At 37.4% G+C, this 24,756-nt stretch overlaps 1 protein-coding gene across 3 annotated transcripts in view; it reads left to right on the top strand.

Moving 5' to 3' along the window:
• The first annotated feature begins 4,418 nt into the window (after positions 1-4,418).
• LOC137020781 (protein quaking-B-like) overlaps positions 4,419-24,756 on the top strand; it is a 127,827-nt gene continuing 107,489 nt past the window's right edge. For all 3 annotated transcript variants that reach the window (XM_067386799.1, XM_067386798.1, XM_067386801.1), the window contains exon 1: positions 4,419-5,165. In XM_067386799.1, coding sequence (XP_067242900.1) covers positions 5,024-5,165 — 142 coding nt within the window. In that variant the 5' untranslated portion in view covers positions 4,419-5,023. The remainder of the gene's footprint in view (positions 5,166-24,756) is intronic.

The following is a 24,756-nucleotide window of genomic DNA, read 5'->3' as shown; positions in this document are numbered from 1 at the left end:
TTTAAAATAGCCAATAGCATTTTGTTATTTTATATCACAGCTCAGCCAGAGCTGTTGAGCTTGGTAAAGCCTCATTTTCCTTATCGTTTCTCCTCTTAATCTCATTCCATATGGCTTTAAAATATAGCATTCTGTGCAGAATTCAAATGAGTCCGATACGTTTTATGGTCTGCACCAACTCGCGGATATGATCCGCTTTGTGCTATCGTGTCTCTGGACCGGATCAGACTGCGTGCGCTGCGGTTCACATGACATTAACGTGAAACCAGACTTCATTCGCCTCAATGGAAAGCATATTTACACTGTCTTAATCATTCCTTATACCCTATATAGTGCACGAGGTGCCATTCACCATGCAGAAAATAGAAGATGTGTGAACAAGTGACCGATTTCAGCAGCAGCTTCACTGTCTGTTTATAATGTAGGGGGCGGGACTTCAGATTCTAGAGAGCATTTGATTGGACAGAAGATCTGATGAGAAGCTGAAGTCCGCGCTGATGTCATGAAAATCCCTGATCCATTTTAGTGGAAGTGAGAGACGGTAAGTTTTAAATGCTTATGTCTCCTAAATGCGAATTTTCACATTGTTTTGGATCACACTAGCTTATAGATAACCTTAAGGCTAACATATTCATACAAAAAGCTAAAAAACTTTAAGCTTTAAGAAGTATGATATACAGTCAAACATACAGTTAGTGTGTGTGACCAGTGTGTGTGTGTGTGTGTATTAAATTTCAAAACAAACATTACATTACTTACAAAAAGTTACATTTCAAGGCTTTGGTCATTTTTTTTGACCCAGTGTGACCCCTAAATGAAGAGGACGACTATTTATTGAACTTGGATTTTGTTCGCGTTAGTCTATGCGTTCAGTGTCTATCCAAAAAACAAAAAAAAAAAAGTACTACTAAACTTTACTTGCGAATACTAATGAGATCATTTTGGCTAATTACTCTTTATATGTGTTCAAAAGCATGCAAATAGATCACTGAAGTAGCATAACCATTGTGAAGACTCGACTGCATCAGGCTTCATTTGTTTACAGGCTGTTTTTATATTCGACTCAAACCCACATACTGGTCACATGCACTTACAGGGAAGGGGCTTTATGAGGGGATCTGAAGGAGAGCTAACAAGTGAAAAAGTGATAGAGCTCGAAAGAGGGAGCCGGAGCGAGATGAAAGGCGAGAGTTTGAGAGCGACAGTGCACTTGTTCCCTGCTTCAACCAAACAGAGACAAGCTTGCTCTCCTTGCCCGGTTTCAGGGTGCATGTGTGAAGGAATGCATTCATTAACGTAATTCCTCTGCTCTCAAACAAGGCTTCGGTCATTTGGAGAGCGAGCGAGCGAGCGGAGAGCTGCGGGGTGGAGGGGCAGTTCTCACTGAAGAAGGGGTGAGGGGTAAATACACCCCCTTCTCTGTAGTCAGGAGGGCAAGGCGCCCTAACACAGGCCTCAGCGTCCAAGGCGATCTGCATGTGAAAGCCCCGGGCATCACAAAAGGATGAAAAGGTGCTGGGCAGGACCTGGACAATCCCTTCCTGTTCTGGTGGGTCGTTTGTTTCCATGCTGTCAGATACTGGGCCGCCAGCCTTCTCTACCCTCATCTCTTCAGCCCTCTGGTGCTCTGTCCTCCGTTTTGCTTTCCGGCTATTCCTTATACGTGCTCCTTGTTTTTTTTCCCTTCACGTGAATAGGAGTGATGGACCAATGTAACGTCAAACAGCGACTGGAACAATTGCTTTCATGGCTGCGTCTAAAAGCCAAACAGCACCATGCATGAGAACTGCTTTGCATAACAAAAGAAGTGACAAAACCATTAGGCCAATTAGAGTATTTATATAAACATAGTAATGAAGGGATTTAAGCGGTCATAAATTATGCTTGCTGTGTGGGAAAATAACTTCAGTTCTCTCTGAAATTTCCATTTCAGTGCAAATGTTTGATAGCTTTGCTGTTTCTGTGCTATACTAGGGAATTGCCGTTATTTTTCAAATTGCATTAAAGCAAAGAATGAATGCTGGGAATGTAAATGTGGCACATCAAACTTCTAAATCTCTGTAAGCGTTCTGCTTGTGCTGTTTTTATGCTGCTCCAATAAGGACAAAAAGAATGTTAATTATGTAAATTAAAAAGCAGTCTAATCCAGAGGGAGGAGCTGTTCCCATAACGTTAGCTTTAGCTGAGTATTGGCACATATTGACAAAGCATTAGCCTCCATCCGCATTGTGTAATGATTTTTTTTTTTTTTTTCTGCAGAGGAAGTCCTCCTATTGAGATAAATGCCTTGTTTTCTTCTTTACCATTGTGGTATGTTCTGATGCGCACTGGCGTTTAGTCAATAGCACTTCTCCTTTACTATTCCCATCTAGCCTGCCAAAAGAGGACAAACGAGTCTTTTAATATTAGACTGATGTGAAGCTCACAAACACCTGAAGACAGTGAGGATGGAACTTTCGTTCTCAAAAAATAAAACATGCAGTATACTGACCTAATTTAAATGTTAAGAGGTAGAATTTAAAGATATAGCTGAAAAGAAATGTTGTGCTGGTGAATAAATGTAACCTTTTTATTGTTTACTCACCTTCACGTCACTCCTATTTAGCATAATTTTATTTCTTATGTAAGCTGCACGAGCTGCTTTTTTTTCTGTATGACAAAAAGTACAATTAAAGTATGATAAAATAAGACAAACAAACCTGTTGTATGGCTTTAGTGGATTTTGAATATAGCTAATTTTATGAAAGAGCAGCTCATAAAATGTGTCTAACATCTCATTTTGTGTTTCAATGAAAAAGAAAATATGTTGTCGGAATGACATGACAGGGAGTAAAATAACTTTTTTTGGTCACACTTTAGATTAGGGTCCGATTCTCACTATTAACTACAACTTTTGCCTCAATAAACTCCTAATTACTGCTTATTAATAGTCAGGGCTGGGAAGGTTACTTTTAAAATGTATTTCACTACAGATTACAAAATACATGTTTTAAAAAGTAATTTGTAAGGTATTTTGTTAGATTACCCAAGTTTTGTAACTTAATTTAAATACTTTAGAATACTTTGGAGTACTATTAAGTATGTAACACACACAGAAAAAGGTAATTGCAAGTTTTTATCCCACAATTCTGACTTTTTTCTCAGAATGTTGTGATAAAAAGTTGCAGTTGTGAGTTATAAAGTCTTGTGAGATATAATCTTGCAATATTGAGTAAAAGTCAGAATTTTGAAATATAAACACTCAATTTTGAGGAAAAAAGCCATAATGTGAGAAAAGAAGTCAGAATTGTGAGATACAAACTCATAATTTTTGCAAAAGAAGTCAGAATTGCAAGTTTTCACACAATTTTGAATTTATAACTTGAAATTGTGAGTTCATATCTCACAATTCTGACTTTATAAAATGCAATTGTGAGTTTAAATCTCACAATTCTGAGAGAAAAAGTTTGAATTGTGAGATAAAAACTCACAGACAACTATCGCAAAACATATAAACAATCGTGGATAATCCAGGTAATGTCAGGACGGTTAAGATTCAAGGGTTTGTACATTTTTGCATGGGGCACTGTTTACAAATTCAGTCATTTTGTCTTGTGGAGTTTATCTGTTATATGTGAAATAGCACATTCAGGACAGTGCTAAATAAAAATAATATGCCATTTTATAATCCTTCTTATTTTGTTAAAGTTATTAAAATGTTGCATATTCTGCAGGGGATATGAAACTTGAGCAGAACTGTAGCTCAGGATGCTTTGAGATGGAGAATCACCAATTGCTGTTTACATTAATTGCCCGTCACAGTTTAAATTGTTTAAATGAAATAAATTACATTAAAATTCAAAGTAATCACTTTGGTAATCTAAAATACTTTTTGGATGTAACTGCAATTTGATTACCAACCATTTAAAATGGACCTGTAATGAAGTTAGGCCTACTCAAATTTTGTATTTTAAATGCATAACTAAGTTACATGTATTTCATTACTCCCCAACCCCAGTTAGTAATATAGTTTTTAAGTGTATGTATTGAATTAAGGGTTGTATGGTCATGCAATAAGGCATTAATATAATAAACAGCCAATATCTTAATAATATTCATGCTAATAAGCAACTAGTTAATAGTGAGAATTGGACCCTAATCTAGTGTTACCCCCTTTTTTTTAATTCCTCATGATTGTATTGTGCATGTTAAAACTTAAGAAAAAAATGCTGGTTATTGGTGCAGAACAAGCGTTTAGGAGATCTGATGGATATTCATGTTCATTCTCAATATGCACGAAAAAGGAATAGTTCATTTGAAGACACGCATCACAACATGCTTCAGAATCGAGTCCGCATTTAAAATGGGCTAATTGTTTTTCAAATGTACAGTCTCTCTCTCTCTCTCTCTCTCTCTCTCTCTCTCTCCTCCCACAGTCTGATTTCTGCTACTGGGACTCAGTGTGATCATGTGACGGGCTCGCGAGCGCAAGAAGAGCTGGTCGGTAACGGAGGACCGAATGCCAATCTCATTGAGAAAGCGCCTTTATTGCGAGTGAGAGACTGGAGGAACAGACGTTATTAGTGCTGCACACATAGACAGAAAAGACACAGGAAGCTTTGGGGAACTCGGGGAAAGGGTGCATTTTCACCGCCTCAAGAGGAAGTTAAGGACAAATCTCTCGCTAAAATAAATCTTAAAGAGGGACACTGGGCACACGGGAGTCGCCTTTGCGAGTAACTTGTGGGATTTATTGGGAATTGTTTTTGAAAGGAGACCTGGCCTCCCTCTCCACCCGTTTAGATTTCATTTAATTTCATTTCATCAGCTGCCCTAAAACAACTGTCATCCCCAGAATTGCAGTAGCCTTGCAGCAGCGGATTGTGCGTAAAGACTGAGACAGCAGCCTTTTCCGCGGACGACTCAGGCACTTGCCTCCTTCACTTGCGCTTTTGTACTCTATTTATTATTTACATTCCAGCCTTTATTTATTTGGGGATTTTTTCTGTCTTTTTTGGGGCGTCGGTGGTGATTTCTGTGGAATATGGTGGGGGAAATGGAAACGAAAGAGAAGCCGAAGCCGACCCCTGATTATCTGATGCAGCTTATGAACGATAAGAAACTGATGAGCAGTCTGCCCAACTTCTGCGGGATCTTCAACCACCTCGAACGGCTTCTCGACGAAGGTAATGTTGATGAAGTGACATGTGTCCGTGAAATCCCACGGAATGACATTACTGGGAACGGCGCGCGGGTCGCCCGCGCATGAGGCAAAACGGTTAATAGCACCAATTTATGGCGTCAGTGTTTTTTGGTGTCAGTCCTTCACCCTTAATTTGCCAGTCAAACGACAGTCTTTTAGTTCAGCTTTAATAGCTGCTCAAGTTTGCGCTCGGGTCCGGTAGTCGCTACTTCTCCGTTGCATGGGGGTACCTGTGGCTTGCGAAATGATTTTCAGTGCTTCTGTTTGATGTTATTGTATATCTCGTTAGAAACACACCTATTTGTTTCATATGTGAATAAAACCGTAATGCAAAAGGTTAAATTTAATCTTAACAATATGATTTGATTGACCGTTGTTTAGGAGACTTTCTATGAGGTAACATTTTTTTTCTTATTTAAACTCTGTGTAAAACAATTTTACAGATTTTATCCAGAGATTCAGATCAAAAGTCGATTTTTTAGCCCATTCCAACTGGTCAACTGGCCTAAAAGAGAACTTACGAGTGAATAGTCGTATAAATTGTATTTGGACTGCTAAACAGAACATTAGTGACTGAGTTCACAAGTAAGAGAAACTTACTGTCACCTTCAGATCCTCTTCTAGACTCGCAATTTAAATAGTCGTCGCATATTGAATTTAAATAGTTCTGCAATTTATAACTTGATAAAATAGTCGTTATTTTAACAAGTTGTTTACTTGTTAAAATAACCCAACCAAATGTGTAAGATGTGTATAACCCTCACTATGTGTAAGAGAGTAAGGGGTAGAAAACGGTTTCCTTCACCTGTAAAACGGCATAAACAGTGAAGGATAGGCTACCGTGTTCCCCGCTGTACCTAAGCATAAGTCAGTAGGCTATTCAAGTAGCTTACTTTGTCAAATTAGTCTTTTAATTATTATGTTCACCATGACATGGTTTAATTGTGGTCCTAGAGGAGTCGACCTCTCTGTGGTTAAGGGAGGGAATTTCGTGTACTGTGGCACCAGGGGGCTCTTGACTTAATTCTTTATAGAAACCTCTTGTACCCATCTCCTGCTGTCAACTTTATAAAGTTGTTAATGAGGTTTATATATTTTTTTCTCGTTTAGACTGTTTTATAAATGTTTTATAGAGATCCCTAGGCCTTTATTGCAAATAAAACTAAAACTTTGTACACTAAATAGCCATTTAAAGTGTTTAAAGGATAATAAAAAAACAAAATCAATCTATCTATCTATCTATCTATCTATCTATCTATCTATCTATCTATCTATCTATCTATCTATCTATCTATCTATCTATCTATCTATCTATCTATCTATCTATCTATCTATCTATCTATCTATCTATCTATCTATCTATCTATCTACCCACCCATGTTTATAGAGAGGGCCCCCTTTTATTCCTCAATGCAGAGGCAGTTCTGCCAGTATAGACTGATTTTTGTTGTTCATTTGCAGTGTAAATAACATTTTGCTTTATGGAATTTCACTGCCAGTTGAAAATTACTGAGAGGAAAAAAATGTTGTCAAACAAAGCAAATGCAATTTCAGATCTTCATAATTTAGAAGCTCTTGAGCAAACCAAAGGTTTCAAATACATTTACAAAACTCCATCATTACACATATAACTCTAAATTACACTCATTACTCATCATTACTCACTTATTACAGCGTGAGGGAGAGCGAGTCGTTATATTTTTGACATCCTCGAGCGCCACCACCCTCCCTTGCACAAGTTAGGTAGGTTGGAAGGTTTCTAATTGCTGACACACACCGTTCCAAATAACTGTTTTTCGACTGTGAATCATCTGCGCCCAACATGGCATTTCAGTGTGGACGTATCGGCATCTGCAGTTAAATACCCGAGGATCTTATTCATCTGTGCATCGCAGTGGAATGACGTAAGCTTAATGACTCCTCTGTGACGTTATTGCAAAATGTTACAACTTCTGTTCAAATATATTCTCATTTGTCAATATAGACTATCATAATTATACACTATCCTGTTAAAGTTGTTTTTCGGACATCATCATATACCCCTCGGGTGGGCCTGCGGCCTGGCTTTACACTCTCTGCTTTGTGAATTGCAGCAATTTCACAGTCGCTTTCTTGTTTATTTCTTGCCACTCACATTTACAGCCTCTCCCTCTGGTTGAAACTAGCTTCCCTCTATGGACAAAATCTGTGATGTTTGCCTGTAACACTAGCCATGTAATCAGGACTGTGTGGCTGATCTTACCTGCCAACATGAAGAATATATTCTGCGTTTCACTTACGAAAGCATGACTCACGTCATGAGTTTTCACAGCTTTTTATACTGAGAGTTGGTGAGAATCTGGCGTAGAGACGTGTCATGCTGTTTAATGCGATCTTTTTGAGTAATACGCCAGTTAGAGGAGTTTCCTCCACCACGTATTATGGGTTTGTCACAGTCTAGGTTGTGCAAATCTGAATTAATAACGCTGTCAAGGGAGCACACACTCCGTCAGACTGAGACAGCGAGTTAGTCTTTTGCTCATGAGAGTGAACTGAGCCGCCGGTTTCACTTCCACTATTGAACCATTGCAGAACTGATCCCTGACCTCAGATAAACAGGACACACTGCTCAGATCTGCATGTTAAGAGGGTGTGCAAATGCATGCATGCTTCTGATCAGTTGCTTCGTAGAAAACCAATTGCAATCGGTCATGGTCTTTTGTGATTATCAGAATAGAAAATGTGTTTCTGGATCCACTGAGAAATGAACGAGCTCTACAGCGCTGCAACATATGGGCCTTAACATTCTTAATCTCAGAAGCTTTGTCGCTATAGTGCAACCATCACCAAAGCAACCCTAAATCACGGGCTTTTGCTGAGCTCAGCTGTACCCTGTCCTAGAACGATGAGGAAAACGTAAATTACGCTCTACTGCTCATGCCGGACCACTGCATTGATCATACATGAAACTCTTTTCTGCACAGCTCTTGGAGAATGAAAATTAAGAAATGAATTGAAAGTGTTGGAAATCTGTGGCATCATCGATAATTGAGGCAAGCGATAGCTCGGAAGCGCTCGGTACTGTGTGATATCGCATGTGTGATATTCCCCATGGGGTGTTGTAATATGCAACAAATCTGGCTCTGTTTGGATGAGAGTGTGTGAATGTGTGTGTTTGTGTCGGCTTGCATCCATCTCATAATGTGCATTCATTTTACACTTTGGTTTGCAATATCACATAATCGGACGCAAGCGGTAGCTTGGGAGCACTTTAGATTTAGGCAATTGCTGTCATTATTACTTTGAGAGCACTGTTAATTTTTGTAAATTACTCTAGATTACTGTAATCTACTGCAGCTAGAAATCTAGACAACTGTTATATCCTCTCATAAATTACTATAATATCATTATCATTTTCTTTTCTTTTTTTTCCTTCAACATTTGGTGCTAGTTTAGTAGTTATAGATCCAGGCTAGAGAAATTATCAGTTTCCAAAGGTCATAAGTTCACATTTAATCAGAAGGAACCATATACTGAAGACTGTCTGGGATCCTCTATCATTATTGTGTCCTAGAGCACTTCACTCATCCCTGGGTTGCTCTGGGGAGATTGTCCTTGTAGCTGGTAATGTTAGAAACTTTAGATGAGAACGCTGTTTGAATGACAGATAACATTTTAAAACGGTTAATCTATTAACAGTATTATTACATTATGTTATTTAATCAAATTAAGTACAGTGAATCACATATCAGTATTTGCTTAGAAAGTCCCCCAGTAGAACTAGAACAAGCTTGAATTGCATCAGTGATAGGAAAATCCCTTAAAACACGGAATTGGATGCTGGTCAGAAGGCAGGATTTATTGTGTTTTTAATCACATTAAAAAAATACAGCCATCCACCACCCCAATTTCACCTCTATTTCTACTGACTGTTTTGTATTAAATATTAAAATATTTATTAATTTAGTAATCCAAGGGGAATTTGTGAAGCCAAATATGTATTATAAAATAAAACGTGAACTTGTGAACTATTCATTTTGAGTAATAATAGTTTAGTGATTGGGTGCATTATTTAATCCTAATTCAAAATAATATCTCCATGATTTGAACTCCCCAGGATTTTCTGTGAAAAGAAAAAATTATTTTTATTTCTTGTTAAAACCTAAAATGATATGACATATACAAAGGACCCTTTTCACATTTCCAGTGTTCTCAGAAAGGGAAGTAAGAAGTCGAAGGTTGGGTAAATTTCCATGGAGTTAAACGTGTGTGTGTGTGTGTGTGTGTGTGTGTGTATATATATATATATATATATATATATATATATACACACACACACACACACACACACATACACATGTGTATTTGTCCCTAACCATCACGGTATGGACATCACGGTTCGGTGCATGCAGTCAGGTGACAAATACAGTCAGGCACAGGCGATCCACACTCCAATCCAGAAGGGGGCGCGCGCTGTAATTCCACACTGTTTGCTAACCACCACAACAGGAAAAAGATCTATGCATAGATATGTTTACGTGTAATCTTTCAAGCAGAGTTTCAACCACAAAAAGACATAAATAAACAGCTTGAGAATAATATCAAGTAGCATTACATTTACCTCAGGCAAGTCATTTAGTGTCCACAGCATGTTAGTTTACAAGAGAAATTAACATTTCACTAAATATATGCATTATATTAGCATATTAATTATATTTATACTTTATCTGTTAGTAATGTCTTAATTATTTAATATATGCATTAATATATTTAAATAAATTTGTCGTGAAAACAAGTTATGACAGTAACTGTGTAAATGATTGTATTTAAAAAATTAAAAATTAAAGTTAATGCAAAACCTGCCTTGTTTGCAGTTTACGTATTTTTTTGAGTACATGTCATTTGAGTACTGATTATTATATCTAAAAATAAATATTAATATTAATAATAATAATATTTAATAGTTTGGGCTCTGTTGTTAATTGTAACCTTTAATATTATGACAATTTGCAAAGAGGGCTCCCTGTGTATAGTTTACAGTATTAGCTGAGATAGATTTTTGTATCATTAAGAAAATGGTCATTATAATTGAATTTATTTAAAGAGAGACGCAATTTGTTCAATAAACCACTGTTTAATAAAAAAGAAGAAAAAAGAAGCAATTTTATGATTAGTTTTTTCCCCCTGCTGTACCGATCTGTAACTTCAATACCGAGGTACAGTACTGATCCGAAAACATGTTTGTGTACCGTTACACCGCTAATATATGCAGTGCTCAGCGTAAATGAGTACACCCCCTTTGAAAAGTAACATTTTAAACAATATCTTACAATAACTTATAACATGAAAGTAAAGTTAATAATATAACTTAGATTACACATTTTTCTGTTTTACTCAAATTAGGGTGATGTTTTCTAGGCATGGAATGAACGAGTTGGCGACATTTTGCAACATCTATCTTTTTCCATTCTTCAAGAATGACTTCTTTTAGAGACTGGATGCTGGATGGAGAGTGATGCTCAACTCGTCTCTTCAGAATTCCCCATAGGTGTTCGATTGGGTTCAGATCAGGAGCCACTGAATCACTTTCACCCTGTTCTTCTTCAGAAATCCAACAGTGGCCTTAGATGTGTGTTTAGGATCATTGTCATGTTGGAAAAGTGCACGACGACCAAGGGCACGGAGTGATGGTAGCATCTTCTCTTTCAGATTAGAGCAGTACATCTGTGAATTCATGATGCCATCAATGAAACGACACCAGCAGCACTCATGCAGCCCCACATAAGGACACTGACACCACCATGTTTCACTGTAGGCACCATGCATTTTTCTTTGTATTCCTCACCTTTGTGACGCCATACAGTTTTGAAGTCATCAGTCCAAAAACATTTATCTTGGTCTCATCACTCCAGAGTATAGAGTCCCAGTAGTCTTCATCTTTGTCAGCATGGGCCCTGGAAAACACTAGGAGGGCTTTTTTGTGCCTGGGCTTTAGGAAAGGCTTCTTTTGTGGATGGCACCCATTCCTCTACATTTCTCTTCCATGTGGTGCCATTGCTGACAGCATGAAATGGGAAGGGGTTTTAACACCCTTTTATAGTCAACTGTCTGCTGGACACCTGTGTAATGAATAATTAGACTCACCTGTGGTTGAATTCTTGTTAAATTAGACATTTGGAGTCTAAAATTTAGCTTTACTCCAGAGACTTTCAGTGGGGTGTATTCATTTTTGCATCACCCTAATTTGAGTAAAACTGAAAATTTTGTTTTCTTATATTATCAACCTTACTTTCATTTTATAAGTTAAACAGATTAAACTTAGTCTTGTCAACATTTTGGAAATAGTTTTTGTGTTCATTGAGATATTGTTTAAAATGCTACTTTTCAAAGGGGGTGCACTCATTTACGCTGAGCACTGAATATTGTTTTTTGCAGTCCCATTTGCTCCAAAAGCGAAAGAAAAATATAATTAGTAATTAATTACTGATTATGATTAAGGTGGTCAGAAGAGAAAAGATGTCAAATTTGCCATCTGTCCTTTTAGACTGAAACTTAATGCCAAGGTATTATAACCCAAAATATTCTCTAACACTACTAAATTAACAATGTTAATAACCGTCTGTGAAAAGGGTCCACTGGCCAAAACCGCAGTCTAAAACCACAATTCCTCTTTAACAAGCACAAGTGAGCACAAGTGTATTTGATACACATTATTTGAAGCCCCTTGCCATAGGCAGTGTTGTAGAGAGACGTTTCTCCCTGCTCTGAAGGGTAGTGTGGCCTTTAGATATGAGACGTGCGACCGGCCCTGGCATGTCACCTGTGAGCGATGCATTTGCGTGAAGCAGACGTGATGCTCACAGTCTAATGCACAGACCAAGCGTAAACCCCTGCCCCCGTTAGTGCAGATGAATGCTCTCGATGGGCAACAGGAGCAGTCAGCCATGCTAGGCCCTGCACTCCACGCTGTAATAAAGGTGATGAATTTAATCAGGGGAGCAGCCGCTGCCATCAGTACAAGGCCCATAAGGCAAAGTTGTGCCACTGACATCCATAGAGAATGGAGTTAGTTACTGTTTGAATAGAGACGGTAATAGAAACAGAGATGTATGTGAGCCTGTAAGGCACTGTAATGCTCAGTGTTCATTCATGGTTTGTACACCAAATTGTTCTTTTATGGTGTCGTAAAAGGTTTCTAAATAACTGACTGCTGCGATGTAGTAACTAGAAGTCCATAATATTTAGCATTCCATGCACTCAAATTTGATGTTCAAACATTCTGAATTAAATTTAAGATATTCTTTAGTCCTAGGATATCGAGCCTCAGATGGCATGGCAATGGACCACCCACAGACACTGACAGTCTGATGCATATTGCACACAGAAATGGCAAGAGCTGGCTGAAATCTGATTGGCTATAGTGCGGTGCAACTTCCAGGAGTCTGGGTGCAGCAGTCTGCCTGGAAACGAAGTCATGTTTACCACCCAGTGCTTTTGAGGAAGAACTAATTACTTAATTGGCTAAAAATTTCCAGTTTAGTGGCATCAAATCTTTGAAAGATATACAAAATGTCCACAGACAATACTTTTATTCAGCAAGAATGCAAAGGATTTGTATTCAAATTATTATTATTATTATTTTAATTTTCAAATAAATGCTGTGAAAGTAAAGTATTACAGTTTCCACAAAAATATTTAGCAGCACAACTATTTTCAACATTGATAATAACAAGAAATGTTTCTTGAGCACCAAATCAGGATCATGTGACATCTTGTATCATAGGTGCTGATTTATGATAACTGACTGCGCTTGATAGAATTCAAGTTATTCGTGTCTCGTGAAGAGAAACGCACAGACTACAAATACTTTACCAATTGTGTCAAGTCGTCCATCAGTTATAAAGATCGACATCAACACAAAATGACAAAATGTGTAACACCTTTTAGATGCAAAGGGAGTTAATAATGTTGTTGTTTTTTTTGTGTGTGTGTTTCTTATAATAAAGTTAACATTGGCTGGCCACATATCATGTTGTTTATGTATTACTTATCAGAGCCCTTGGATGAAGCCCTTGTACATTAACTATGCTGTAGATGATTATTCTAACTGTACATAGAGATTTTCACAGGGAAATTAACAAATATCCTGCTCATTTTTTCGACTTTGAAGCATACTGCCATATGATCCATGTGATCACAATATGAGCTACTGATAATGAAAAGTGTCCAAACATCATTCCATGCCTAGAAACATTTTGGAACGAACAAAACTCCATTAGTCACTCTAAAGATGAAGGTATTTCTGTGTATTATGATGCACAGGGACATGATGTGAGATCCACCTATCAGAGAGCTTCCCAAATCTCAATCGATATTTTTGATTGGTTATAGTTAATGAAGAATATCTTGTTTTGTTTTTTTTTCTGTGGGTGCTCGGCACCTATATCTTGTATATCTTTCAAAGATTTGATGCCACTAAACTAGAAGTTTTTGTCCAAACAAGTAATTAGTACTTCCTCAAAAGCACTCATGGTAAACATGATCATGTGACACTGAAGACTGGAGTAATGATGCTGAAAATTCAAATGTTACATCTTAGGAATAAAAACTTTAATTCTTAAATCTTTAAGTTTTGAATTAAATTATTAACTCAATTATTTTAAATTGTAATAATATTTCAAATATTAGTGTTTTTACTGTATTTTTGATCAAATAATTGCAGTTTTGGTGACTTCTTTCAAAATATTTAAAAAATCTTACCCCAAACTCTTGAATGTTAGTATGCAGTGCTGGATTGAAAGTTTGTGAACCACTTGCAGAATATGTGAAAATGTTAATAATTTTAACAAAATAAGAGAGATCATACAAAATGCATGTTATTTTTTGTTTAGTACTGTCCTGAGTAAGATATTTTACATAAAAGATGTTTAAATATAATCCACAAAACAAAAAGATAGCTGAATTTATTAAAATAACCCCATTCATAAGTATGTGAAGCATTGATTCTCAATACTGTGTGTGGTTACCTGTTCATGAGTCTCTTGTTTGTCCTGAGCAGTTAAACTGAGCTCTGTTCTTCAGAAAAATCCTCCAGGTCCTGCAGATTCTTCAGTTTTCCAGCATCTTCTGCATATGTTAACCCTTTCCAGCATTGACTGTATTATTTTGAGATCCATCTTTTCACACTGAGGACAATTGAGGGACTCAAACTCAACTATTAAATAAGGTTCAAACATTCACTGATGCTCCAGAAGGAAACACAATGCATTAAGAGCCAGGGGTGAAAACATTTGGAATTTGAAGATCAAGGAATATTGTACTTAATTTGTGGCAAACATGTAAGTATCTTCTGTTGCTTCTGAAGGGCAGTACTAAATGAAGAAAAAAAAAAAAGATATTTAAACAAAATAAGAAAAATTGTGACATCTTTATCCTGTTTAAAAGTTTTCACACCCTGACTCTTAATGCATCGTGTTTTCTTCTGGAGCATCAGTGAATGTTTGAACCTTTTTTAATAGTTGAGTTTGAGTCCCTCAATTGTCCTCAATGTGAAAAGATGAATCTCAAAATCATTCAGTCACCGCTGGAAAGGGTTCAAATACACATTTAAGATGTGGGAAAACTTAAGAATTAACAGGACCTGGAGATTATTTTTTTTTGTCTTATGGACCATATGTAAACATTTTTTATGTGAAATATCTTACTAAGGACAGTACTCAATAAACAAATAACATGCATATTGTATGATCCCTCTTATTTTGTTAAAATTATTCACATTTTCACAGATTCTGCAGGTGTTCACAAACTTTCAAGCATGCAGCACTGTATGTCTGCGATGATATCAGTATTTTATCATTTTGAATGGACAATTTTTTTTGTTTTGTTTTTAAATCTGCCTTTAAATGTCTTGTAAACACTACATAACTGGTCTCTTTTCATGTCAGTTAGACCGACATGTCTGCGAAATGTCTTTGTACAGGTAGTCAAAAGACGTCTAACTATTGGACAAGCTTTGGTTAAAAGAAAAAAAAAAATTAGTTGCTATTAAGTTAACATGGTGGATCTAATCCTCCCACTCATCAAGAGCTTGTTTGTCTGTTAAACAAATCTCAGAAGCCTCATTAACAAATACAACGATCCTATCACACTTTTGGTTAACCACAGAAACATAACAGCTGGTTTATCACTAGCCAGACAGTGCAAGCACCCTAACAGTGGTCATTAATCTCTCACACCAATTCACATCTAAAAACAAAATCTGACATGTGCTGCTAATCACACTCGGAGGAACGATTTTAATGACTTTCGCTTCTAAAACTTCAATACAAGGCGGTTTACTTTCAGAAACAGCTCTTTCTTGAAAGCTCCTTAAAGTTCCCATGAGGACTGGAGAAGCCCATGCTCCACTGACAATTAGTCTAAGTGGCCACATTCATCACCTAATTGGAGCAATTAATTAATCCTGAGGAGTTTTACTGGGGTCAAAGTCAATTTATCCAGAATAAACTTCTTTAGGACTCTGTCTTTATTTGTAAAGTAGCTGTCCTTTCTGGGATACTTTACAATTCCTCTCACTTTGTGGCATTAAAGGAAGAGGAAATGAGCTGTGTACTCATTAGACACTAGAGACCGAGAGAGACACTAGAGGGACACGAGATGACTAAATTCAATTCATTTTCATACTGTATGCTTATTACTTAAATATAATATATTTAGTGAAAATATCTAAGCATATCATATTTTATTGTTATTTTAAAGCATTATTTTAAATTCTGTCTATATTTGCTCTAATTTTCTTCTAAAAATGTATGTATTTTTGTGAGGAACACACACACACAAAAAAATACATTTTCATGCAGCTCTTTTCCATACAATGACAGTTCATAGTAACTGCTATTGTTCACAGAAAATCTCCTCTCCTCCAGCAAACCGTTAACTTAAGAACTGCTGTGACCATATCATTAAGTCAGTGTTTACTATAAAGCATCAAATCATTCTTCATTTTTCAACAAAAGTTTGTTTGCGAACTCTCCATTACACGGTGCCTCATTTACAAAACAAAAAGAAGAAGCTCCGAACACACATATATGATACGGGATGCCATTAAAATAAACCATTCACTTGTTTCTGACACTGGGATTCTTCTGAAGTCTGTACAAAGACGCAAACGAGCTGTTTAAACTGGACGAGTCAAATCAAACCTTCTTTCACTCTTCCATTTGTCCTGTTGTCGACAGACTTAAGCGCGTGAAGTATGTTAGAAACTGAACGTGCAACTGTATACTGTATCAGTGTAGAGAGCATTAGTGATTAAAATGGGTTATATGTGCTTTTGATGCTACGCTTGCATCCAGTGTAGGCAAATGGACCGGTGATGTATAACTATTTGTATATGTTGCTCTGGAGGCAGTCATATGGAAATGTATTTGCCCATGTGACATCAAAGATCCCGCAAAATATCCAAACGAGCCATTTTTGGAGCTTGATTAAATAAATGCTTAGTTTATAATGAGGAGGTCATTTTAAAGGAACACTCCACTTTTTTTGAAAATAGGCTCATTTTCCAGCTCCCCTAGAGTTAAACAGTTGAGTTTTACCATTTTCGAATCCATTCAGCCGATCTCCGGTTCTGGCGGTACCACTTTTAGCATAGCTTAGCATAGTTCATTGAATCTGATTAGACCGTTAGCATCGCGCTTAAAAATGACCAAAGAGTTTCGATATTTTTCCCATTTAAAACTTGACTCTTCTGTAGTTAAATCGTGTACTAAGACCGACAGAAAATTAAAAGTTTTGATTTTCTAGGCTGATATGGCTAGGAACTATACTCTCATTCAGGCGTAATAATCAAGGAACTTTGCTGCCGTTCCATGGCTGCAGCAGTGCAATGATATTACGCAGCACCTGTGAGCCTCTGCTTGCACAGGGAAGCGTGCCCTGCAACCATGGAGACGTATGTGAGAGACGCTGCGTAATATCATTGCACTGCTGCAGCCATGATACGGCAGCAAAGTTCCTTGATTATTACGCCTGAATGAGAGTATAGTTCCTAGCCATATCAGCCTAGAAAATCGCAACTTTTCATTTTCTGTCGGTCTTAGTACACGATTTAACTACAGAAGAGTCAAGTTTTAAATAGGAAAAATATCAAAACTCTTTGGTCATTTTTAAGCGCGATGCTAACGGTCTAATCGGATTCAATGAACTATGCTAAGCTATGCTAAAAGTGGTACCGCCAGAACCGGAGATCGGCTGAATGGATTTGAAAATGGTAAAAGTCAAATGTTTAGCTCTAGGGGAGTTGGAAAATGAGCCTATTTTCAAAAAAAGTGGAGTGTTCCTTTAAGCTTTGAAACTTGCAGGTTGTTTTAATGGTACAAAGACCTCTTATATGTCAAATGATGTCTCATGTACTTCAATATGCAATACATTAAGTGTTCTGTGCGGTTTCAAAGTTTTTGCAAATTCAGTTGTCATTTTAATCCTTTTAATGTCACATTGATGGCCTCTGATGGTCCACTTTACTATTTGATTGCTAGGTTGTGAGTTTGCATGGTTGCAAGAAGAACAGTTGCACTTCATCTTACATTCTGAGACTCGCTGTGTGCCAGCAACACTAAGTTTAGTCCAGTTGTAGCTTTTTGCATTGCATACGCAATGATATTTTGAGATGCTCTGAAAGTAAGACTTGATTTTGCATTTTGCAGAAGTAAGATTTATAAGGCTGGCATCAGAGCATAGGTCATGCTGTTTCAGGTAGTCATACTTTCCTTCTAAACATCATCATTTCCTGTCACAAGATAACTTTGAAGAGTCATTAGAGCAAAATTGAAGAACACACACACACAGAGACTGTCATCTGACAGTACTTGATGTACCAGAGTACGGAGGTCTCGGGGTCATCGTGTCAAAGTCATGTGTCCAAGTTCTCCTCGCTCAGAAGCAGCGGCAGTTCATTTGAAGGAGAAATCAATCACATGACAACCCCCCCTTCCATTTCTGCTTCCATCAGTTACTCTATATATCATTGAGGATTATTATGGCCGGCTTCCTGTGATGCCGTCATTATTAGTGAATACATCAGCGTTGAGCTTTATAATGCATTCATATCCCTCATTTTAAAAGCACTCTGTGTAATTGAAACTGTTTCTCACAGACTGCTGACTAAGTCTCCAGCCCGCATGGGCTCGCCGGGAGACTGGGTGAGAGGAGAATGTGAATAGAATCTACCTACACGGACAGAGTCGTATTGATTTCAAAGTAAGAGGGTGAATGAAAAGGCAACATCTGAGCTCGTTTATGTCAATAGATTTTGGTCTCCTGTCGTTCCTTATCCTTGGCCGTTGCCTCGGAGAGTGAAATCCTATAACCTGAAATAATTCATATTCCAGTGAGATAGTGCGTGAGATCTAATGTGTTAATCAAAAAGTATTTTTTCAGGTTATTTAACTTTACCTGCATTTAAATGCAGTGTTTGTCGCTGTTTGCTGTGTTCGCATTGTTGTCATATACTGTAGATGGCCGCTGATGTGCCTGACTAGATTCATTTTGATATTATCTGCTTCAAAAAATTATAAACCAAATGGCATCCGCATACCTGTGTTATTTTATTATTTTTGAGATACTATTTTAGTTTTTATTAATATTTTGAGTTAGGTGTTATTTTTATATTTTAGTTGAAGGTGCCCTCGAATTAAAAATTGAATTTATCTTGGCATAGTCAAATAACAAGAGTTCAGTACATGGAAATGACATTCAGTGAGTCTCAAACTCCATTGTTTCCTCCTTCTTATATAAATCTCATTTGTTTAAAAGACCTCCGAAGAACAGGTGAATTTCAACATAACACCGACTGTCGGGAATATGTAACAGTCGGGATCATTAATATGTACGCCCCCAATATTTGCATATGTCAGCCCATGTTCAAGGCATTAGACAAGGGCAGCCAGTATTAACGTCTGGATCTGTGCACAGCTGAATCATCAGACTAGGTAAGCAAGCAAGAACAATAGCGAAAAATGGCAGATGGAGCAATAATAACTGACATGATCCATGATATCATGATATTTTTAGTGATATTTGTAAATTGTCTTTCTAAATGTTTCGTTAGCATGTTGCTAATGTACTGTTAAATGTGGTTAAAGTTACATAGTTTCTTACTGTATTCACGGAGACAAGAGCCGTCGCTATTTTCATTATTAAACACTTGCAGTCTGTATAATTCATAAACACAACTTCATTCTTTATAAATCTCTCCAACAGTGTAGCATTAGCCGTTAGCCATGGAGCATAGCCTCAAACTCATTCAGAATCAAATGTAAACAATATAACAGTATACAATACTCACATAATCAGACGCATGCATGCCGCATACATGACAAACACTTTGTAAAGATCCATTTGAGGGTTATATTAGCTGTGTGAACTTTGTTTATGCTGTTCAAGGCAAGCGCGAGCTCCGTGGGCGTGGAGCACGAGAATTAAAGGGCCAGTAGCCCTGAATCGGCTCATTTATAATGATGCCCCAAAATAGGCAGTTAAAAAAATGAATAAAAAAAAAAAATGGGATATTTTGAGCTGAAACTTCACAGACACATTCAGGGGACACCTTAGACTTATAATATATCTTTTTTTAAAAAGTTCTAGGGCACCTTTAATGTCATTTTTATTAGTCATGTCTATATAGTTATTAATTTTTATTTCAGTTTTAGTCATTTTAGTTTATCAAGTTACACTAAATGAAAAGGACAAATGTTTGCCTTGGCAACTATAGCTGAAATGAAATAAGTTTGGGTTAACTAATTTCAGTTAAAATTTGTTTTATTTCAAGGTACACATTTTTTATGGTTTTAGTTGTAATTATCTATAATATCTCTGCTGCACACAAATTCTAACAAACCTTTCTTTAATTCTTTAATTTTTCTGAGCCTTTTTTGCATTTGCTTTTAAGCAGCTGATGATTTTTAGTGGATGTATGAAGTCAGTTCTCCTCAAGTCCACACATCCTATCAGTGTAACTACAAATATAATTCATCAAATTAGTATTATTTTATCTTCATATTGTACAGGATATTTATTGTTTTATTATTTAAAAGCATGCAAGCAAACTTCTTTTTGTGAAATATTTTGTTTAAGAATTGTGCATGTAGTATGCTATCTAGCTTTAAATGAAACATCACTTGGTTTTGTGGTTTATCTAACGTAGTAACATTTGTACATTTTTATGTGTAGCTGAAGTACAGTATCCGAGCACTTCCTGGGGCATCCTGCCAGCCTGCTCTCTCGATATGGCCATTATTATTGGTTACTAAAAACCCATACTGGTCCATCAGCAGTTTATATTGTCCTAAATACCTGATGTCTAGAGCAGAACCGAGCTGTTCTGATTAAAGGATCCAGTTATCTCTTTTTCCACCGTAGCACCATGTCAGCATGTTGGTCTTGCTCAGGCCTCTGCTGTTCTTGTCGTTGGGCTATTTCTTCCAGTCTGCTCCAGATTCGAAGGTAACGCTTGGTCAGATTTGAGGATTGTTGCTGCTCGGGTAGCAAAAGGAGATTGATGTGTTTACCTTTCGTCAGCAGCACAAAGTTCAAGGTACGGGAGAGACATTTAATTGAATCTAGCCTCTTCTGAATAATTTTCAAATGTTCTGGGCTAGGGACTAAGCAGATGCCTTTTAAAGGACATGGAGGGACCATCTAAAGTGCCATCCATTAGACTCTTCTGTTTAATATAGATAAAGAGCAATTCAGGCCATCTGAGAAATGATCGATTCCCTTACCTACTTAGCGTGATTTATCTCATACCCTTTGCACACCAAATGTGCATTTTAATTCTTTGTTAAAGGCTAATGGCTCTCTCAGGTTTTTATATACGCAGCCAAAAATTTCCCTGTTAATAGCGTCGTCACACTAAAGCCATAACTGCCCTTGATTTGTTAGATATGGGCTTGCTCATGTATACTCTAGATTTACAGTTTCAAAGTAATGCATTTGTCATACCTCTCTAGGACTGTAATCATGTTTCACACTGAAAACTCAGTATGGATGTGACTTTTTGTAAAGGGTAAGATGTTAAAGCTAAAAAGTCATGTTTTCAGCATAAATGTGACCTTCCGTTCCAAGAGCATGTGATGTATGTGGCTGTTCATTCTCTTAAATTAACCTATTAACTCCTTACCGTCTCGTCCCGTGACAGCGCAACACAATTAGGTGACAGCCAATCAGAGATGCCAGAGCAGAGAGGCGATTTGCTTGGTTCTGTGCTTCACTTCATTTGCTAACTGATATATGAACAACGCTGAGACTGTGTGTACCTGTCATCTGATGTTCCTGTGCTGTATGGAATACCCTGTCCATCTCCGAAAAGACAAGTCGAAGTCACCGGCCTTGTCCTCATCTCAGTGCCTAGGTGTTTTGAGTTCCTCATACAAATTGAATGTTTCAGTTGCACAAATTGATTCTTGTTATTTTGACAACTAGACTCAACCCTTTAAACTAAGAACTAAGTGGTACAAAAGCTGTCGCTGGGATGGTACCCTTTATAAAGGTTCTCATATGTACCATTTAGGCACTAATATGTACACTTTTGGTACCGATATATACCAAAGTCATTTCACTCGGCGGCCATCTTTGAAATGCATCTCGGGCATCCTGGGCATCATGCAATCTCTTTGAATGGGGAAACATAACATTCTCCAAAATTGTTCGCCAACCTTACGATTAAATTTCATATTTGAAATCACCAATGAAATCTAACAACAACCGGCTCATAAATTTAGTTTCTAAACGCTTGAATCATGACAAAAAAACTGTATTTTTCAGGCTGGATCAAGCTAATGCGCATACGCAGACCTAAATGCGCGTCTGACTGTTTCTATAGAAACCGGTGATTCTAACGGCCGCTGAAGTGACGCGATGACTTTACTAGTCTGCGATTGGCTCTTATTTAGAGGGCGGGACTTATTCCGCCATATTGCGCGTTACACTTTCTCCCATTCAAAACATACGAGTGACGCGTCTTGTGTTATTCTATAGTCTTTGTATATACTAATATGCACTCTTTAGGTACAAAGGTGTACCTTTTGATAGGGTACCACCCCATTTACAGCGTTTGTACCTTTTTTCTGAGAGTGTTTGATAACTCCCTTAAAAACTGCATCAGACTTTCTCAGTTTTTCAGTCTTTTTAAAGGGGACCTATTATGCAAAATTCACTTTTATAAGGTGTTTGAACACAGATGTGTGTCCACAGTGTGTGAAAACAACCAGCTTATAATGGCAAATATACACCCACTACTTTTATTTATATTCCCCATAAATCATAAACAGTCTCCGAATGTGTCGTTCCAGATTTCCCCCTACTCTTACGTAAGAGTATGGAAACCCGCCGTTTCTGTTTACTCGCTGTAGCAGCTGGAGATATACAATGTCTGCCCCAAAAAAACATTACAAATGTTCTGTTATTGGATGTACCAACGAACAAAGAAGTCTCCTGTCACTGAGTACACCATTTCAGTTATGAAGGAAATGTGCTGAAGAAAGTCAGTAAAGCGCTATATATTTGCGCAAATCATTTTACGCCAGACTGCTTCACAAACGAGGGTCAATTCAACGCTGGATTTGCACAAAAGCCAGTAGCAGCAGCTCATTTGCATTTAAAGGGACACACACAAAAACGTGTGTTTTTGCTCACACCCAAATAGGGGCAAATTTGACAAGATATAATAAATGATCTGTGGGGTATTTTGAGCTGAAACTTCAGACACATTCTGGAAACACCAGAGACTTATATTACATCTTGTGAAAAGGGGCATTATAGGTCACCTTTAAGTAAATTATATGAATTCAGTAATCTCTTGATTTTTAGTTCTATTGACCAATTTACACTGGAACACATGTTTAGAGTGTTTAGTTAGTTATGTGGTGGAGTTTTGAGATGGTATCAAAGAGTGAAGTAAGCTGTGTGGTAGAGCTTTTGAAATGTTATTGAAGGATTGAGTTAAATGTGTTATTGAGTTTTGAGGCATTATAATTGTTATCAAAGATTAGTTGTGTAATGAAGTTTTGAAGCATCATAGAAGGGTAGAATTAGTTGTATAGTGGAGTTTTGATGTGTTATTGAGTTAGTTGTTACTGTAGTTGCACGTTCAGTTACAGTAGTTGTCTAGTATGCTTTGATTTAGTTGTGTAGTGGAGTTTTGAGGCATTGTCGAAGGGTTGACTTTGTGTAGTAAGGTTTTGAGACATTAATGAAAGAGTTAAGTTAGTTTTGTTGTGAAGTTTTTAAGGTGTTATTTAAAGACTGACTAGCTGTGCAGTAGGAGTTATTGAAGGGTTGAGATAGTTGTGCAATGAAGTTGTTCTTTTTGTTATAATAAATTGTTATTTACAGGTTGAGTCAGTTGTGTAAGTAGAGTTTTGAGGCATTATCAAAGAGTTAGTTGTTCAGTGGAGTTTTCGGTTGTGTACAGGTTGAGTTATTTGTCTAGTAATGCTTTGAGTCACCACTGAAGGGTTAAGTTTGTAGTCTAGTAGGAATTTTGAAGCATTAGTCGAAGGGTTGAGATAGTTGTGTAGAACATTTCCATTTATGCATTTGGCAGATGCTTTTATCCAAAGTAGTCACATTGCATTAAAACTATAGATTTAATAATTCATTCCCTGGGTATCGAACCCATGACCTTGACATTGCTAGCACCGTGCCCTACTGTTACAGAGTTTTGAGGTGTTATTGAAGATTTGAGTTAGATGTATAATAGAATTTGAGATATTTTTAAGGGCTGAGTTAGTTCTTAAGACACTGTTGAAGGGCCTAGTTTGTGTAGTAGAGCCTTGAGGTGTTGTTGAAGGGCGGACGGCAGAGTTAGTTATATATAAAAGTTTTAAGCTGTTGTTGAAGAGCTGAGTTAGTTGTGCAATGCGAGTTTGAGGGATCATTTGAGGGCTTGGTTAGTTGTACAGCATGATTTTGCTGCGAGTTATTAGGATTTGGTAGTTCTGAGAAAGAGCCTGGAGGCATGTGGCGTATGTTTGTGTGACAGAGTAGCCCATATGCTGATCTCAGTATGGAGCCCGGCTGAATCTCGCTCCTGCTGCATATTAGCTTAGTAGCACTCACCACTAAGAACCATCCTTTCCTCTGTGTCAGCACCTCCTGAGGCAGCACACACATACACACAAATACTCTCTCTTTTATAAATGTGCCTAAACAGCACACACACACATACACACCGGAGTTACCCCGAGGCCTTGGGCTGCCATTTCTGGCTGATAGGATAAACCCCTTCCCCCCTACGTTTATTTAAATGGCACCAGTAGCGTTCTGAATAGGAAGGTGCTGCCTTGCAGTTTTAAATAGGGCAGAAATCATTACATACAACAGAGCAAGTAGACAGATCTAGGTTTTTTAACACACAAGGGCATTTACACAAGGGACAAGACCACATAAAATAAATGAACATGCAAATTCATTATAAAGTATCCACTCAGTGTGAAGTCCTGGAACGAGATGCAGCTACAGTGTGGATTTTAGTAGGTTTGAATGTTTCCTGGTATTTTTATCTCACTATATTGGATAACGACAAGTTATAGGAT

The sequence above is a fragment of the Chanodichthys erythropterus genome, chromosome 5 (assembly GCF_024489055.1).
Source record: "Chanodichthys erythropterus isolate Z2021 chromosome 5, ASM2448905v1, whole genome shotgun sequence".
Taxonomy (NCBI): Eukaryota; Metazoa; Chordata; class Actinopteri; order Cypriniformes; family Xenocyprididae; genus Chanodichthys; species Chanodichthys erythropterus.
The sequence above is the reverse complement of the archived record's forward strand: the minus strand, read 5'-3'. Positions and strand labels throughout refer to the sequence as shown.